The sequence below is a fragment of the Boleophthalmus pectinirostris genome, unplaced genomic scaffold (assembly GCF_026225935.1).
Source record: "Boleophthalmus pectinirostris isolate CB_2022bp ecotype Guang Dong unplaced genomic scaffold, ASM2622593v1 HiC_scaffold_20, whole genome shotgun sequence".
Taxonomy (NCBI): domain Eukaryota; kingdom Metazoa; phylum Chordata; class Actinopteri; order Gobiiformes; family Gobiidae; genus Boleophthalmus; species Boleophthalmus pectinirostris.
The window spans coordinates 18,154,821-18,175,407 of record NW_026571153.1 but is presented as its reverse complement, the minus strand read 5'-3'; the positions used below and the strand labels follow the sequence as shown (position 1 = coordinate 18,175,407).

The window sequence follows — 20,587 nt, the reverse complement described above, 5'->3', positions numbered from 1 at the left end:
ACGCCCAAGGGTGCTGCTGCCTGGCTGTATGATGAATATTCACACAACCTATTATGCTAATTTTAATTTCAACAGCTTGTAGAAGGAGAGGGCACAGTAATTAGTTCAAAAGGTACAACACAAGCAGAGTCAGGCGGCCGTGACAAGATTTACTACATGGGACAGTCCACAGACATTAGCAAAGTTAGATGCAAAGTAAACAGCTTAACTAAGTCTAGGAAGAGGACAGCAAAGAATAGACTTACAAAAATATATCTATCAAGACTACGCAGCCCCAGGACTGACTTGTATGATACATTTCAGACTTTTTTCCATTTGTACTAGCCTCATATCTTTAGTGCACTATGTAACTTTCCTGCTTGTCTCCATGGAGATGTGACTGGTCTGCCAGAGCGTATGCCAGACAGTATGGGATTTAACTCATTTGGGATCCAGAATTTACACTTCTCCAACTAATTTCATCTTTATTCTATAACAAGTAGAGATGTAACAATAACCATGAAATATCATGATATTGTTTCGTCAATAATATCGTGGACCAACACAATATATCGAATTACAAGTCTCTTTGCTTAAATTAAGAGTTATGGTGCAGAAATTGCTAAAAAAAAAAAAAAAAAAAAAAGACAGAGAGAACTACATAGACCATGATCCTTTGCTCCATTTCAGTGTAGAATACAAGAAGAAATAACAGTTCTAAGCACTTTTAAGTCTTGTCAAGACATTTTAAGAGGAAAAAGTCACATATTCACAGTTTTAGCTGTTTAGTCTCCACAAAATATTGCAATAAATATCATACCGTGAGATGTACATCGTGAAAATATCGTACCGAGAGATTTGGATATTGTTACATTCCTAATTGTGAGCCTCCCCACCATATTGTGAGCTTTCCCATGATATCGCAATAAATATCGTACCCTGAGGTTCATACTGTGACGATATTGTATAGTGAGAGTTGAATATCGTTACACCCCTAATAAGAAGGTCTTAATGCTCACGAATTAGAATGGGTTCTTTACTGTCATTATCTTGCCTCTCCAAAAATCTGACTTGTAACTTCCCCCAGTGGCAGGCCTCTGTTTCACCACTGAGGTAGATAGGTTTAATGCCATACTGCGGAACATTCCAGGCAAATGTCCCCAAGGAGACATGAAAGTGGTGGACACAGAAATTACATGTTTATATGTTGACCATGGGAAGAAGTAGACTAATCTTATTCATCAAACAGTGTCACGTGACCTTTACGGGCATCAACATGTGTTTGTTTTTGCTGTTGTAGATATAACAATTTCTGTCTAAACTAGGGTGACCAGACATCCCTGTTTACCCAAGACAGTTCCAGTTTTGAGCCCTGTGTCTCCTGTCCCAGCAGATTTATCCAAAACCAGAGATTTATTCTCTTTTTATGTTTATTAAGATCACATTAGACAAGCCAGATGCATTGCTTTGGGTGTTTTAGCAAAAGTGCAAGTATAAAGACATATAAACTACTTAAAACATAAAAACAGATAAGACAAGACACTTAAGTTACATACAGATAAAATATATACAGTAAATTTTCGATGGATGCATGTCTGATTAGAAACACAGAATAATTAAAATTTACTTTTAAATTTGTTGTTTGTAAAATTTGTTCCCGATTTTAAATCAGCTGGTAATCAGTTCCACTGTCTGGCACCTTTAAAAGAGAAAAAGGACTGAAAAAAAAAAACAAAACTGTTTTATACGAGAAATGTCCCAGGTGTCCCTATTTTTGACCAATTTGATGTAAACCAGGTCTAAACCAGGATTACATCAGGTCTAAACCAGGACTAAACTAAAACTAAACCAGGACTACATCAGGTTTAAACCAGGACTACATCAGATCTAATCCAGGACTAAACTAAGATTAAACCAGGACTACATCAAGTCTAAACCAGGACTACATCAGGTCTAATCCAGGACTACATCAAGTCTAAACCAGGACTAAACTAAGATTAAACCAAGACTACATCAGGTCTAAACCAGGACTAAACTATGACTAAACCAGGACTACATCAGGTCTAAACCAGGACTAAAACAGGACTGTCACAATTTTTGCCTAATCTGATCAGTGCTAACAGTAAAGAGGAGCACACATTGTCATTTGTTTAGCCAAGACACGGAAACGCGTGTTTGCAAATGACCATGAAGCGACACAGACACGAGCTCCTCAGATTATGACTGACACGACAATACAAAATGCTGCACGCTCTTTTCACTATTTTATTTATACCAACCATCCCAACCCGGGTGTGTCCCAGTTTACAATTCTGAAAATCTGGTCACCCTTGGCTAAACACAACAGCATTATGTAACTTAATAAAAAATAATAAAAAAGCAATCAATTGGTAATAGGAAATGTTTGTTTGTAACTCTCTGGTCTGGTTTGTGGCGTTTTTCGCACGAGCCCACAGCTGTTTGTTCAAAGCGTCTCCGTGTGTAATTTGATAGTTGACCGTAATACTTGTAATAATATCGCAGCTTTCCTTCTTTCCTTGAAGCCGAGGACTTTCTGAGGACGCGTACGGGAGACACGCACACGCGGCTGGAGGAAGTGCCACATCTAAAAGGGATCGAAAAGTGCGTAAAATGGGCTTCACGCTCCTCATTTTGATCCAGTTTTGGGCGTTTGTTTTTGGTTCTCCACGATGTGACCCACAAGTCCGAGGTACACTTTTTTTATTGGAATTAACATCTGATTTGACACATCCTAATTATACTTTACCTGCATGAAACTTAACTTTTTATAACTTTGCACACAGCCTAAGAGGATAGACTTAAAGGTGCACTGTGTAACTTTTTGGTTGGGGGTCCGTCACTTGGTTGTTTCTACGGAAATGTCACTGCTCTGCCTGGAATGTTCCACAGTATGACCTTAAACAGCTATGCTTACATTTATTCAATCGCAGGTGGTTTTATTGCGTAAAAACACAGAGAAAAACTGACTGTGACCGGGTCGCTTCTCCGCAGATCTGACCTAACTTGCCCTGGCTTGGGGTCCATGAAGATAAAAAGGTTTAATGCCATACTGTGAAACATTCCAGACAAAGTTAGAAGCTTACAAAGTTACACAATGCACTTAAAACTTTGCTTATGTGGGAAAACAATGCCTAGCTATGAAAAAATAACAGATTAAAACGTAGCAGTCCATAAACTAATGTTTATAAGTGTAAGATTACTCAGGTTTGCTACGGGGAAATTGAAGAATTAACTCGTTATATCAGTTTAAATAGAAATTATAAACATTTAAGTTATGATAGACAGGATTTACAATTATTAGATTGTGTAGAACAAACTATTTAAACTGTTTTTATTGCCTTGTTGTGATCCATGGTCCAATAGAAGTTTTAATGTGTCCACTCTGCCCTCTAGTGTCTGTCACCGTGTTGGTAAATGGACTGTGGTTTGTTTACAGGGCACTGCAGGCCAATCATAGTGGAGGACAAACGTAAGTATTGTTTTGAAACTCTTTAGACCTATTATTTAAAGGTGCACCTCTTAACATTTCTAGTGGAGGGTCCATCACCTGCTTGTCTCCATGGAAATGTTATTGCTTTGCCTAGAATGTTCCACAGTATAGATTAACACTAACACTACGCTACATTACAGGTCAAATCTGTGTTGGGGATATACACAGAAGGAATTATTGTGTTTTTGAGCTATAAAAACCATTGTGAATAAATGCTAAATGTATGTACCAATTTCAAAGTAGTAAAGTACTGCATTTAAGTATAAATTTGAGGTATCTGTGCTTTATTTTAGTGCATTTTAATGTGGATACTTTTGCTTCATTATATTTTAAAGCTGGCATCTGTACTTTCTACTTTACTACATGATTGAACAGGACTGAAAAGTAAAAGTTTTTTTCTTTTTTTATGTAGTTTGAAATCTGCTGAAAAGGCTGAGGGTTTATTTTTATGTTTATAGTTTAACCAAACAAAAATAAACAAATAAAAAAAGGAATTCTGCTGTTTCTGCTCAACAAAATTCAGCAGGAAATAGCTTTACTCTTTACTCTAGGGTCGACATTTAGAGAATCCTTCTCTAAACAGAAATGGAGGCCTCAGACACCATCTATCTCCTATTTACAACTCCATCCTCAAACCTAATTCAATGCAAACAAGAGAACAAAAGGTGTAGCCAGGTCTGGCCCAGAGGTGTGAAGTTCCATTATGACCATGAATTGTTCTGCTAATTAGCCCCAACACAAGATCAATAGGCCAAACTAACAAACAGAAACTGTAAACAAGCAGATGTGGTAGTTTCAGAGTAATTTTATTGTAGTTAGCTCCTTCCTGCAGACAGATGTAAGAAAGTGTCCACCAGCGTCTGACCAGAAGAAGCAGCTTGGATGAGCTGCAAAACGTATTCAACCAATTAACTTTTGTCCAGTTGACAAACTGAATTTTCTCCTCACCGTGGATTCTACCTGGACAACTGAGGGATTCTTCACAGATACTTTTATACTTTTACTTCAATAGATTTTTTCACTTATTTTAGTTTTTTCTCTCCAGTATCTGTACTTACTACAAACCTGAGTACTTCTCCCACCACTGCTCGAGTGACTATCTACTGTATCTACTGTATAACAAAGGAGATACGCAGGTTTCAGCACTATACTACATTACAGTTCAGATCTGTGGAGAGTCGCCCCTATTCACAGAAGGAATTATTTTATTTTTGAGCATAGAAAGATGTTGAATGAATAAATACTACATAGATATGCTTAATGTCATACCATGGAACATTCCAGGCAAAGCAATAACATCTCCATAGAGACCCTTCACCAGAAAAGTTGCACAGTGTACTTTTAATCTGAACAGTGTTAATACCAGAACTAAATTGGTCTGGACTCCCAAACACATTTTTTTTTAATTAAAGACAACAGAATATAACATTTAACAAAATACAATAATCAACATTAAACAAAACGCAAAAACATAAAGCAACACCCACAATAAATACAGAACAACAAAAATGCCCCTCTCATTTTTCACAAATTAGGTTCCCCACAAAATAATAAACTGGCCTTATGATAAGACAAAGGACTAGATACGTTCATTTGGTCAGTCTTTGTTTAAGAATATTACATACTATTTTCCAACCCCCAGTCTGAGAACCGCTGTACTATAGAACATAACTTAAATGCTTAAATAACTTACTGTATAAAGATGCAAAAAACCCAAGGCACTGACTGGTTAAAATAAAATGCCTTTATTAATTTATGACATGCTGTAAATTAATAAAGGCATTTTATTTTAACTAGACAGTGCCTTGGGTTTTTTGCATCTTTAAATTGACTTCCCTTCCCCAAAGAGCACCACTGTGTTTTATATACTGTGTATTATCCTCTGGAGGTCCAGGAAGTGCTCCTTTTGAAACTTTTAAAAATTACTGTATATTTGAATTTACTTAAAGGTCCTATATTACCCAAAGCTGATTTTTGTGAGCTTTAAGCCATGTTAGACTGTTATCAGTAACTAGTGTTGGGAAGGTTACTTTTAAAATGTATTCCCCTACAGATTACAGATTACATACCCCAAAATGTAGTTTGTAATGGAATCCATTAAATTACTTTAAGTGAGTAACATATATGAATACTTTGGATTACTTGATTTGCTCTAGAGAAACAAAGACCAGGATATCTTCACATAAGATGTTTTGTCTGCTAAAAGAAAATGAAAATCCCAGACTTTACTGAACCATATTAAAAGTATTATTGATAGAAGAGGAGGAGACACGGTCCTCGCAGCATGATTTAGTCCTGTTAAATCCTGTTTTAAACATGGTTTAGACCTGGTTTTAGACCTGGTTTAGTCCTGGTTAAGTCCTGATTTAGACTTGGTTTAGATCTAGTTTAGACCTAGTTTTAGTCCTTGTTTAGTCCTGGTTTAGATCTAGTTTAGACCAGGTTTTAGACCTGGTTTAGATCTAGTTTAGTCCTGGTTTAGACCTGGTTTATACCTAGTATAGACCAGGTTTTAGACCTGGTTTAGATCTAGTTTAGACCTGGTTTTAGTCTTGGTTTAATCCTGGTTTAGACTTGATTACAGAGAAAAAAAAAAAAAAGGGATATAGCCCAAAATGTGAAAACAGGAAAATACCACAGTGTAATCCATTTATTTCAACAAAGTAACTGTAATCTACTTACCACTCATTCAAACAGTAACTGTAACTGAATACAGTTACTCATAATTTGTACTCTGATTACATAACTCTGGTACATGTAATCTGTTACTTCCCAACACTGTCAGTAGCATACCCGGAATTGTGTTTTGTTTTATTCACATATGTTTGAGTAATCCTTTATTATTAGTCTGTCTGCATCTCCACATCTCCAAAGCTCAAAATGCTCTGTTCCACCTTGTGATGTCATGAAGCATTAGTTTTCCAGTTAGTGGTGTAGTTGTGGTTAGTAGTGAAGGTGTATGGAGTTTAAAAACATGATGGAGCAAGGTGGAACAGAGTATTTTCAGTTTGAGAGAATAACACAGTCTAAATGTGCAGGGTTTGTGTGTTAAAAATGTGTGAATGAAACAAAACACAACTCCAGGTCTGTTTTGGATGAGGAAACAACATTATAACATAGATCAGAAAAAGTGTAATATGGGCTCTTTAAAAATCAGCTACGACGGGTCATATGATGTTTATGTAGGACTTTTGTTTATTTTTAATTTCTGTAGGCAATCCTGATTATCTTGTCTCTAGAGGAATTTGCTTAATTGTTCATTTTGGTTTAATGATCAGTTTTATTTGAGGGTTTGTACTTCTCCCCAAGCGCATGAGATCATTATTTAGAGCAGACTCTCTTAATGAAAAATCTGCCCTAAAACTATCACGTATATTTTTAGATGATCAACGATTGTATAAAATATTCAAATTCTAATTTCCAGAGATAATAGACACAGCAAGCTCATATATTAAACACTAGACAAAAGGAAATTGTATCACTCCAAACAGATAAGATGACTCAGTTCTGTTGCCAAGTTAAGATGACTTGAATTAAAAAAGTTTTATCATGATTTGAGTAAATTTCACTTGACAAATAAAATGATCTGCCAATGGAACATGACTTTTTGTACTTAATATATGAAAATACATCTTGCTTCACTTGAGATAAGAAAAACAACAACTCTTTGCAGATAAAATAAGAAACAAAATGTAATGTTTGAATGAAGAAAAACACACTTATTCCACTGGTAGATCATTTTACTTGTCAAATTGAATCTACTCAAATGATCTAAATGTAAAATGTTCTTAATTTAAGTCATTTTTACTTTAACCAAGATATGCTGCTTTATTGCTTTTTGCAGAGTGCTGTGAATAATAATTTTTTGACTTCTCGCCTGAAAACTCTGTGTTTTCTTCAGCCAAATGCACAGATGTTTTGCTGTCATATTGCGACGATATGTCCTACACCAAAACCATGTTCCCGAATATTCTTGGACACAAATCTCGCCAGGAAGCCGAGTCCGGAGCAGAGTACCTCCTCATGTCCGTGGTGGAGGCTCTTCTCGGGGGGGAGTGTAACCCAGAGATTCGGATGTTGGGGTGCTCCGTGGTGGCCCCCCGCTGTGACAACGGAAAAGTCCAGAAGCCCTGCAGGTTCACGTGTGAAGCGGTGAAGGCCAGATGCAGTCAGGCTTTTGATGACATCCGCATGGCCTGGCCCTACTTCCTGGACTGTGACCGCTTCTTTGTCAGTGAAGAAGAAGGCTGTTACAATCCACTGGAAGGACTCAGAGGTAATTATGACATTATAGACATTAAAGGTACACTATGTAACTTTTCTGTTCAGAATCTTAAACTTACTTGTCTAATATTTGTACGGCCAGTATTACTATTGCATACACTGCAAAAAAATAAATAAATAAATAAATCTAGCCAAGTTAAAACAACTTGAATTAAGAAAGTTTTGCCATGATCTAAGTAAAAAGATCTGCCGGTGGAATAAGACTTTTTGTATCGTATTTTCTGCACTATTAGGCGCTCTGGATTATAAGGCACACTGTCATTAAATGGTCTATTTTCTAACTTTTCACAAATAAAATGCCACTGAACTTTAAACGAAACACAACAGTTGGATGGGTCAGTGGGAATTTGTTTGTCGAGTTCATGGTGACTCTGGGCTTTGTTCAGTTGTGGCGTGTAGGGAGGCTGCTGTCTGGGACCGCTGGATTGTTGCCGTGTTTGCAGTGACTCAGTTGTTCAGTTGTGTCTAGAAGTGGCACATTGCACTCGCTTTTTCAGTTCATTCCTCCGTTCCATTCCTCGTGGAGTGATGAGTGTGGCTGTGGGTGTTTTTCGCTGTGCGGTCGCTGTCTGCTCCGTGTGTGTTTGCGTGCGCTGTGGGTGGTGCGGCTTTGTAGTTTACTGAAGTCGTGCTGGGACACCCGAGTGGATTCGTGTATAGGGCGCTCTGGATTGTGGGGTGCGCCGTCGTTTTTTGATGGGGTTGGAGGCTTAAGAGCGCGTCTAATAGTGCAGAAAATACAGTAATTCAAAAACAAAGATAATCAACACACACTGTAATAATAATAATAATAATGAAATATTAATCATAGTAGAAAAATCATTGAATAATAATAGTTTAAATCCTGGAATCTCCAGTCTCTACTGAAAAAAAGAGCTGTTAACATGAAAACTACCACTACATGACATCACAAGGTGGAACAGAGCATTTGAGCTTTGGAGATGTAGACAGACTAATAATAAAGGATTACTCAAACATCTATGACTGAAACAAAACACAACTTCAAGTATGTTTTTGATGCCATACAAGATTATAACCTGTCTTAAAGCTCACAAGAGTCCATTTAGTGTAATACAGGACCTTTAACAGTTAAGTGCCACGCTTTAACTGTACTGTGAGTGTTTCTGATCTTACTAGACAGACAGCAGTCCCTAATCCGTAAAGTTTCCGCGGTTTCTGGTTTGCACACATGTGGTTTACCTCAAGACAACATCTATCAGGAATGCCCTATTTGAACGCGCACATCCTCACACTCTCTCCTCTGGCTATTTCCTTGAATTTCCAGCAGGAGACTGTTTTAAACCGATCCTTAACTTTACCGCAAAACAACCACTGATGTCTGAAAGTATTTTGTAAAAACAACTGTAAATTCCTTAAGCGAACGCTATGTTAGTGGAAAAACAAAACTCAGCGTGTTCCAGACGTTTCATGTGTGAACCATATGATATCAGGAAAATCTGAAACATACTATAAAAAGTGGCAGAAAATGGAAACGTAGTGCTTTTTAAAAATCTGGTCGTAAATGTCAACCTGTGGAATGAAGAGGTGTATTCAAGTCTGTAACAGAATCAAAAATGCACTGGCTCAAGGTTACTTTTCCATATTTATTTAATTTGAACATTTTTCTCTTGGTATGTCGCTTCAAGTTCTTCTTACATAGACTGGTCGGTGTGGGAGCTCAAACAAAATATGAACAAGGAGCAAATGGAATCTGCAGTATACGTTAAAGGGCCCATATTACACTATATTCTGATTTGTTGTAATGTCCTCATCACAAACAGACCTGGAGTTTAACACACAGACCCTGCATATTTAGGCTGTCTTTTCCACCTTGTGATGTCACGTGGTAATACATGAAGTGCTCCACTGTGTTTTTAAAATCCATACACCGTCTCTAGAGTCATTTGGATGATATCAGCCCTGGAATTGCCAATCTCTACTGAACTAAATGTAAAAGGTAGTAATTGGATCATTCCACGTCAAATCTCCGACTGCCATCTCAGATTTGACTGAAAAAAATTCTAGGAGGTTCATACACTTTGCAATAGGAAAAGTCCCAAATTTTAGCTCCCAACTCCTTATTGTTTTGTCATTAAACATATTTTTAATATGAAGTGCCTTAATAGTCCATGGATGCTCTGCATGTATGCAGACATCACTTTTTAAAAAATTCATTTTGCAAAAATAAGGCTGAACACCATCACAAATTTTGGGTATGTTAAAAACAGACATCTAGTCTTTCTAAAACATGTTATGTTGGTGGGTGCTATAATTTTTTGGTATAACATGGTAAAGATGGCACCAAATACATTTTTTCCATTTTTAACACTTAATATCTTATAGAGCGTTAGTTTTAAAAAAGAAAGTACACAGCGTGTTTGGGAAGGTGTGTGTTCAATATCAAACCTATGTCTTTCAAAATGCACTTTCCACAGTCCTTCAAAGATGCCCTCAGATTTAAAGAGGAGAATGTTTGAAGGGCCGACATTAAATAGTTTTTTACAGCAATCAGAAAGTGGCTCGTTGGAAAACTCTGCTCAAAACAGTTGACAAAATATTTTTAATGACAAAACTGTAAGGTGTTGGGAGCTAAAATTTGGGACTTTTCCTGTTAGAAAGTGTGTGAACCTCCTAGTATTTTTTCAGTCAAGTCTGAGATGGTCAGGTTGGGGCATTCGGAGATTTGGTGTGGAATGACCCAATTACAGCTTCATGACATCACAAGGTGGAAGATGTAGACAGGTTAATAAAACAAACACGTGTGAATGAAGCAAAACGCAACTTCAGCTATGTTTTTGATGAGGTACCAACATTGTAAAGTGGCCTAAAGCTCACGAGAGTCAGTTTTATGTAATGTAGGACTAATACCTGATATGGACTTAGAAAAAAAAGGAACACTAGATTTCATCACAAAAACAATGGTAAGATGTATGTTTCTTTCAGTTTAGTATTTACTTATTTATTAATCACTCATCATTGAATCATGTTTTAATGCTTTTTCCCTACATTCTTTCGAAACGAGAATTACAAACACAACTTAAGTATTTAAAAAAATCTGTGTATAATCATATGAGATAACAGCTGACGTACTGTGTGCTCCTTTTGTAGCTCAGGCCCTTTCCAGTTCCCATAGCGATATAAGACATGTGGATTATAGCAGGAGCAGACCTCAGCAGATTCACAGTGAATGTAACATATTTTCTCCATGATGGATGACTTACACTGTCTCTGTACACAGACTCTGCTGTAAACACACTGTGACCTATTTAAACCTGGCGCACACAACTGAGGCTGCATATCTGTGATGGATAACACACGTCTGCCCTGTTTACAAATGTTCAGTGGTGAAAGAACTACTCTATTTTGTTATTTAAGTACAAGTAGAGATGCTGGGGCAAAGAAATACTTAAGTAGAAGTAAAAGTATCACATGACAAAATCTACTTAAATAAATGTATTGAAGTACGCGTTTTACAATGTACCAAAAGTTTTTCACGCTCATTTTGAGATCTAATGAAGCTTCAAATGTAGTGATTTTTATAAAGTTTTGTGCTGAATTTTGTAACTGAATTGTTATTTTTTTCCTTGCTGTTTTTATTTGTATATTTTTGTTTGCTCAGATTATGAACATGTTAAAATAAACCCTCAGCCTTTTCAGCAAATCTCAAAAAATACTTTTACTTTCCAGTCCTGTTCAAAAATGTAGTGGAGTAGAAAGTTCAAATACCTGCTGTCAAATGTATTTAAGTAAAACTAAAAAGAATCCACTTAAAAATGTATGTAACTGAAGTACAGATACCTAAAATATATACTTAAAGGTCCTATATTAAATGGTTTAATTTGAGCTTTGAGCAACGTTGAGATGCTTTTCCTTTATCAAAATCATACCTAGGTTTTGCGTTTTGTTTCACTCACACCTATTTGAGTAATCCTTTAGTATTAGTTTACATCTCCAAAGCTCTAAATGACCTTAAGTTCAGTAGAGATTGGCAATTCCAAGGCTAAAATTATCTAAAGATTCTAGTGAAGGTGTATGGAATTTAAAATCATCATGGTGTACTTTCCATTTGAGAGAAGAACTGCTAAATATGCAGTTTGTGAGTTAAACATGTGTGAATGAAACAAAACACAACTCCAGGTATGTTTGTGATGAACCTAGATCAGAAAATAACATAATAGGGGCTCTTTAAGTACAGCACTTTACTAATTTTACTTCATTTACAGACCAGGAGTTCGCAGACATCCACAATGACAGTATGGAGATGGCCCTTTCTGAAGACCCCTCCACAAAGATGCAGTTCTCGTACCACTCGTACACCCAAATGACAACTATCTTAAAGAGGACGGAGGAAAGATGCCCTCACATAGCAAAGACGTACAGCATCGGCCAGAGCATCGAGGGGAGAGATCTGCTGGTGATAGAGTTCTCCAACAACCCGGGCCAACATGAGCTGCGTAAGTACAGCCAGAAGAGAGTAGAGTAGTGAATAATAATATACATGAGTGAGAGTAAATACAAAATTGCATTACTCCAGTAGAAGTACAAAATAGAGTACAAGAAATTACACAAACAGGAGTACAACTAGGCCTGTCGTCACAATAGATACAGATTTTAAAGTATTGCTACAGAGAAATATTGCGATAAACTATAATACTGAAACTACTTCTTGCTGCTAAATAAAGCAACATAATCCCAGTAAACCATTTTTAAATAAACAGTATCATTAAAATCCATAAGCTGCAACAAATAAATAACAGAACGTACCAATAATCAGGCATAAAAGAGATTTTCTACCCTGAACAGCTCAAATCTTATTCTATTATGAAAAAAAAAACACAATCTCACCACTACTGCAAAGAAAATGTACTCATGATGAATACTGAGTCACAAAATATAATGTTCCAGCGATCATATATTGACGATATAGTAATTATTGTGACAGGCCTAAGTACAAAAGTATTTGTTGAAACTACTGTACAGGTAAAGGACGAAGTATAGTTGTGCGTCGACTCAACTCGCACTGCTGCCGTCGCCTTGTTGGCGTCGTTTTTGATTTCTGGATCTGCGTCGAGGTGTAAGAGTAACTTAAAGAGTAACTGTCTGGAAGTAACATCTGGAGTAAAGTTTGGTGACTGAAAATTACATCTACCTCACGAAGTACAATTTCTTTAAAAGGTTAATCAAGTAAATGCACTACCCAGCAGCCTATAGAGATGTCCACATGCTTCTTTGATTACAGCTCAGATAAACAGGCCAGTGTGTTTTTGTTTGTAGTGGAGCCAGAGATGAAGTACGTGGGGAACATGCACGGTGATGAGGCTGTGGGACGACAGCTGCTGATCTATTTGGCTCAGTACTTGTGCTCTGAGTATCTCCAGGGAAACGAGCGCATCCAGGCCCTCGTCAACAGCACACGCATCCACATCCTGCCCTCCCTCAACCCCGACGGGTACGAGGCAGCGGCCGCCGGGCAGCAGGACAGTGATAATGAGGTACAATTTTGATTCTTATATTATATATAACTTGGCAAATCCAGAATGATGTCTCTCTGTATTTTTATACGGATTGGTGTCAGTCTGGTCCCCACTCCCTATGTCACGGATCAACTCTGGACAAAACATGATCGTGCAGTTTGAATTGTCTTTTTTTTTCAGTGGTGCATGTGAAACGAAGGAGCTCATTGGTCACGTGTCATTTACAAATACAATGAAATTCCTCTCACCTCAGAAATTCTCATTGTAGTTTATTTTGCACGATCATTAACGATAAACTTTTATGTCTTTGTTAACATTATTATTAGTCTGTACGACCATAAACAAAAAACAAATAATCCTTACATTCTTTCATTCACATTGTTGTTTATTTCGCACGATCATAAACAATAAACTTTTGTCCCTTCGTTAACATTATTGTTAATTTGTACGACTATAAACGGGGCAAAAAAAAAACAACTCTCTCCCCTTGGTGCTATATATATATATATATATATATATATATATATATATATATATATATATATATATATATATATATATATATATATATATATATATATATATATATAATATATATATATATATATATATATAATATATATATATATATATATATACATAAAATTAAAATAATAATAATAAAAAATAAATAAAAAAAAAAAAAGAAGAAGAAGAAAGAAATTTCTGGTAGAGATTTTGGTTTGTAAAATATTCGGCGCAATGACTTTAAACAGTTCAACACTGTAGAAGCCTTTTAAAAAGAGTATAGACTGTTGTGTTTTGGAAAATATGGAGCTCTAGAGTTGATGAATTGTGCATTGAGTTTTGTTTGTTTAATTTATATTTTGTCTCTTATATGTACAGTGAGTGGAGTTGTGAAAAAAAGAAATTTCTCTCACCTCAGATTAACAGAGTTTAGTTCTTGGCTCATTGATTCAGCAGAAATCCGTCATGTTTTTCAGGCCCTTGTGAGATTTTTTCCTTTATTTTTTCCAACACAGATACATGTCCCTGATTGTCAATACGGTAAAATATTGAGGATATTTTGAGAACGTTTGAGAACCATTTAAAATAATTCTTGATTGATTGTTGATTACTATGGCAATGATGCAATTTTTCTTTCCGCCCCTCCCCTCCAGTCCTTTGGGGGTGTAGGTGAGGAGAAATCTGTGTGCATTATTATAACCCACATGTATCTCTCAGGGTCTCAGTCACATCGGTCGAAACAACGCCCAAAACATCGACCTCAACCGAAACTTCCCTGACCTGACGTCCATTGCTTACCGTCGCCGTAGAAACAAGAAATATCGCAGTGACCACATCCCTATCCCAGACTTTTACTGGTTTGGTAAGGTACAGTATGACATCTTATACATGCTAGAGGAAAAAATATATCTGTCTTGACAGTTCTTATTCCTTATTAATTTAACATGTCAATCACTGCAAACTTTAGGTGGCCCCAGAGACCTATGCTGTGATGAAGTGGATACGCTCCATCCCCTTTGTCCTCTCTGCTAACTTCCACAGCGGGGACCTGGTGGTTTCTTACCCTTATGACCTCTCCAAGCATCCTCTGGAGCATAATATGTTCTCCCCCACTCCTGACGATAAGGTGAATGAGCATCTAAAAATAGGCCTGTCACCGTAATTACTAAATCAATTATCATTCAATAGGCAATATTTATCTTCTGTACATTTTTTTACACTCTTGGGAATTTTTTGTTATTTTTTTAGCAATACGATAAGATTGAAATGTTTTTTTATTCCACAGTATGACATTAAACAGCTCTACCTCAAATATATTCAGTTAAAGGTGGTTTTATAGCTCGAAAATACCTAGAAAAACAGACATTCTGACTGTTGAGGGTTGCCTCTCCACAGATCTGACCTGTAACTTGGCCTGGTTTGGACTTCATGAAGATAGAAAGGTTTAATGCTAAAATACTGTGAAACATTCCAGATAAAGCAATAACATCTTCATGGAGAAAAGCATTTGATAAACCTTCTACCAGAAAAGTTACACAATGCACTTTTAAGCCACAAAAGGTTGAATTAATAACTTCTATGACTCATTACAGATACAAACAAAGTATTAAGTGTTTCATTCTGCTGTTTATTTATTGCAGCTCATGATTTTTAACATTTAGAATAGTTTTTTTGGGATAATTCTACTTCAAGGTTTTTGTTTCCTTTTATCGTCTATTTTCTTCATCACTATATTGCACATCAAAATTATTATCGTGACATGGATACTAGAAAGTCAATGATAAATAATACACATCTGAATGTTTTCTCTCTTTATGTCTAGATTTTTAAGTTTATTTCTAAAATCTATGCCACGTCTCATGAAAGTATGTCCAATGAAAACGCACAGTGTGGATCATCTCGATCAGGGAGTAAATCAGGAACAATAAATGGAGCGCAGTGGTCCAGTTTCGCAGGTGGTGAGTACATTATATTTAAAAACATTACATGTGTTATGGGGACATTACACTGACTTACATTAAATTCCTGGAGACTGAACCTAACCTTTACTATAGATACTACTTACAACCAAACCTTAACCTAAACGGCTGACCTATTTCAAAAATAGACTGTATAAAGAAGTGGACTAACCAAATGTGAACCATAGCATTCGACTCCACTCAAATGAAACTCAACAGTTATAGGGGTGAATTTCAAGCCAGGTCCATATAAGGAATAGACATTTATTTACAGACAAAACAGAAAAATAAAAACTCAAAAGATCATATAGGACAGGTTAATACACCCATTTTAAGACCAAAAATGACGAGGCTCACTGTAGCCGTTACAGAGAGAGTTGACAATTTGTCAGAAAAGTCCAAGTCGATTTGGAACATGGTGGCTTGCAGGTTAGCTCCATGTATATATACAGTGATTATTTCAACCCAGATCTGAATTTAAAACAATGTTGTTGATCTAACAAAGATTTGCATCATTCTTGTCTCCATCAGGGAGACATATAAATCTATAAACAATCTATAAATGTGAGGGTGTTTATAGACTTTAGTCCTCACAAAATGACAAATACCTGTCCATCACATAAAATTGGGAGTATACTCTCACTAAATCCTGACCTAAACATGGACTAGACCAGACCTAAACTAGCACTAAACTAGAAAAGCACTCAGAGAGCGCAGACCTCCGCCAAGGACTACCCCCATTTTTGATATAAATTGCGATAAAATCAGTCTTCTGGATCAGATCCGGATCAGCCTTTGGAATATGAAAGAGGATCCCATTGTCCATCCCTGAGTCAAATTTCATGGGGTTTGGTCAATAATTAACCGAGATATTGAGAAACAAAATTTGTGGCCCCATTTACCACAATGTTAACTAAAATTTCAAAGTGATCCAGAATCCAGGATTTCTTCCGGATCACCCCCAAAATGAAATCAGTTCTTCGTTTTCACATTTCCAACAAATCCTGAAAATTTCATCAAAATCGGTCCATAACTTTTGAGTTATGTTGCTAACAAACAAACAAACAAACGCCGGCAAAAACATAACCTCCTTGGCGGAGGTAACCAGGACCAAGTCAAGACTACTTTAGGACCAAGCCAGGAAAAGTGTGAAGACAGATTATGAGCCTTGACCACTAGAGGTCAGTATAGACTTACACTTTAAGTCTGACTGTATTTCTTGTTTTCTTTTGTTCAGGGATGCAGGACTTTAACTACCTCCACACCAACTGCTTTGAGGTAACAGTGTCACTTGGCTGTGACAAGTTTCCACCTCAAGAGGAGCTGTTCAACAGTTGGCATGAAAACAGTGAAGCTTTGCTCGCATTTATAGAGGCAGTAAGTCTCCTCTGATATTATAAATTTTTTTGTTTGTTTTTTGCTCTTGCTTTTGCATAATTCTGTCACAATGAAACATTTATAAACTCAGTATGAAAGAAGAAGGAAATATAGTCAATAGTGAAACTAAATTATGCCACTGAAACAAATAATCTTAAAGCAAGACACTGCAGGTGATTAGGAAAAAAAAAATTTTGATACTTCTTCTATAGTTTAATTACAAAAGTTTAAACCAAAAATGTATTCCAAGTTTTTCATCAGTTATTGTTTTCATATAAAAGTAAGGCATTTCATGAGTCCAAAATGTTTTGGACATCTAAAACGGAAACAAGAAAAGAGCCAAGTTTAAATTTCTTGCTCATTTTGTTGACATATTAGACACTAAAATATCCAGAGGGGATTTTGGACTAAATGCCGCTGAACAATTGCCAAAAAAAATCTCATCTGAGTCACAATTTAAATCAGATGTCTTGCCTTAAAGTATATTTATCAAAATGAACAACATTATTGAAACCATTAAATACAATAAGAAACAACTTACTGTATACAGAAACTAAACTATGCAAATATGAATATTTAAATATAGTGCTGTGAAGTTGTGAAAAGATTGTTTACTGTGTGTTTTTTTCATTGCCGCTCTGCTCCATCTCCTCTTTACTGTTTTCTCTCAGGCTCATCGTGGGATCAAAGGCGTTGTCACAGACGACGAGGGAAATCCAATCAAAGGAGCTCGCATTTCAGTCCGAGGAATCAGGCATGACATAACCACAGGTACTTCAGCAATACTACAACTATATTAAAATACTACAACTGTAAGCCACTTTAGTCTGCAATTCCTTTCAATTTTCAAGCACATTATTTAATAGAGCTGCATCTATACCGAATACGTGTTATTTCAAAACTATGGACACATTTTCTCTGGGAGGTTAAAGTCAATATAGTTACCGTGGATTTTATAACAGCAGAAATCACAGACACAAAAAGAAATATGTTGATACAAAATTAGATCAGAGTTATTTTGTACCATAAATGCGCATTATAAATTTAAGCAAGTATAACAAATGAAATCTATCTTAATCTATCTATTTTGGAAATCTATCTTGGTTTATCATAGCTCACAGTTCAGACATTATCAGACAGTGGTGTGACATTTATGAAAGAGTTTTGAAATGGCTCCTTAACGTGAATGTTTGGAACCGAATCTCATTTTTTAAAGAACTGAATCTTTTTCTTTCTAATTTGTATGCATTTTTATACTTATTAATGCTGAACCAACACAAGAATCAGCACAAAGTAGAGCAGAGTATTTTTTTTAATCATTATTATTATTATTATTATTTATTTATGCATTTTTTGGGGCAAGTAAAGATTTACATTCATATACAGTGGAACATATAACATAAGTGAAATCATAATAGAAATGAAAATAACAACAAAAATTTACTATTATTATTATTATTTTGCCCAAAAAGGAGTGGGAAGAAGAAAATTTATTTAATCCCACCCCTACTCTTCATAATCTAACACAATGAGTGAGAGATTTGGGCACAAAAATATGATATGTGTTATTATATTATTATCATCATATATTATTTTATTATTATTATTGTAGTGCACCTTTTTATTTAGATTATGCATAATTTCAAAGGTTAAAGACTCCCACTCTCAGTTTTAATAATTTTACACAAATCTGAGTGTTGGTCATTTCTCTGTGATTAATTTGTAGATAAAATGAGGTCTCACACTGGCTTTATTATCATATACATAAATATTAAAAGAGCCAGTCTTTTGAACAGCTCTTTGAAATGAACTGATCCAGAAGATTCAATGGATCAAGCATCAAAGGTGTACTATGAACTATACAGTTGCATTAAAAAAAAACATCTTTCCAATCATGTGTGTTTTGTGTTTTTTTTTTTTTTTTTTTTCCAAATTCTAAAAACAATTACTAGGCTAAATTAAAAAGGAATATACAGATGTTATTATTCACGTGAGTTTTTTTTTACTGTGCAGCCCTGAATTAAAGGTGCATTGTGTAACTTTTCTGGTGAAGGGTGTTATTGTTTGTCTGGAATGCTTCGCAGTACAGTATTAAATCTTTCTATCTTCATGGAAATCAAACCAGACCAAGCTACAAGTCAGATCTGTGGAGAGGCGACCCCACTCCCACACTATTTTTGAGCTATAAAACCACCTTTATTATTGAGTAAATGTGAGGTAGAGGTGTTTAATGTCATACTGTGCAACATTCCAGGCAGAGCAATGACATATCCATAGAAACAAGTACGTGACTGCCCCCCAACAAAAAAGTTACCTAATGAATCTTTAAAAACTTTCAGCTGAAAATGGAGATTACTGGCGCCTTCTCACCCCGGGCATCCACATCGTCTCAGCTTACGCTCCTGGCTTCAGCCGCGCAGTGAAGAAGGTCCACCTGCCTCCGAACATGCACACGGCCGGACGAGTGGACTTCACCCTGCAGAAGTCTGGAGCCGGGACCACCGCGTCAGACGAGGACGACTCTCTCCCCTCTATGGGCACATACGAGCGCTTCGACCCATACAACCAGTACCAGCGCTACACCGCAAGAACAGCGGAGGTGACGCAGGCCCGCGAGGAGAGAGTGGAGAAGCCCTGGTGGTGGAGCTACTTCACGATGCCCGGCGGACCCCCTCCAACTTGGCTACTGAAACTATAAAGCAGCATAGATAAACCAGGCAATATCTGCATAGCTTTAATTAGGGATGGTACAATATTCAAATTTGTGTGTTTTTGTGCAACAATTATCATGGTGAAAATAATTTCGATTTACGATTATATCACAATTATTACAGTTGCTGCTGTCAGTTTAAAAATGTTATGCATATGATTAATTATACTTTTAATATTATGAGTTAAATTACATATTTGAAAACCTGTTAAAGAGTTGTACTTTGTTATGAACGAAAACAACAATGATCTAGAAGAAAACATCAAGGATAAGTATGTTTTTTCAGCACATTCTGGTGATACAATGACAATTATTTTATCTTTTTATCACACAAAACAATATTGTTTATTGTCCGATCCCCAGCTTTAATTTCATTATCCAAGCCCAGGCCAAAGGGGATTTTTTACTGTACACAACTAAATGTATAACCCAGTACTGGTGACACTATAAATATTTTTAAAGACAGTTTGTAATATTTTACTGTTATGTTTTATTAAAGAACTTTTATATGAGCTAATTGCTTAAAGAACTGTTTTTGAGCTGTTTTGCAAAGTTTACAAGTTGCAATGTGGCAATTCTGTCGCTAGAGGGCAGACAACATCAACATCATCAGATCCAACATTCGTTAACTACAAAGAGTAAAAAATTAATAAATAAAAGTTAGAATTTAGAAAAAAAAAATCATCAAGGAATTTAGGGGAAAAAATAAATAAATAAATAAAATAAAATAAAATAAAATAAATACCCAGTGGAACAGACAAATGGTTCAGTAGTGCAGTGTTAAGGA

General features: G+C 36.1%; 1 protein-coding gene across 1 annotated transcript; it reads left to right on the top strand.

Annotated features, from left to right (window-relative positions):
- The first annotated feature begins 2,602 nt into the window (after positions 1–2,602).
- Positions 2,603–20,313, top strand: LOC110159444 (carboxypeptidase Z-like). The gene is made up of 11 exons (XM_055156420.1): positions 2,603–2,689; positions 3,437–3,469; positions 7,392–7,766; positions 11,998–12,228; positions 13,049–13,266; positions 14,473–14,622; positions 14,723–14,881; positions 15,578–15,713; positions 16,951–17,090; positions 17,762–17,861; positions 19,430–20,313. Exons 1-11 carry the CDS (start codon positions 2,611–2,613, stop codon positions 19,786–19,788), a joined length of 1,980 nt encoding a protein of 659 aa, XP_055012395.1. The 5' UTR covers positions 2,603–2,610; the 3' UTR covers positions 19,789–20,313.
- The last annotated feature ends 274 nt before the right edge of the window (positions 20,314–20,587 follow it).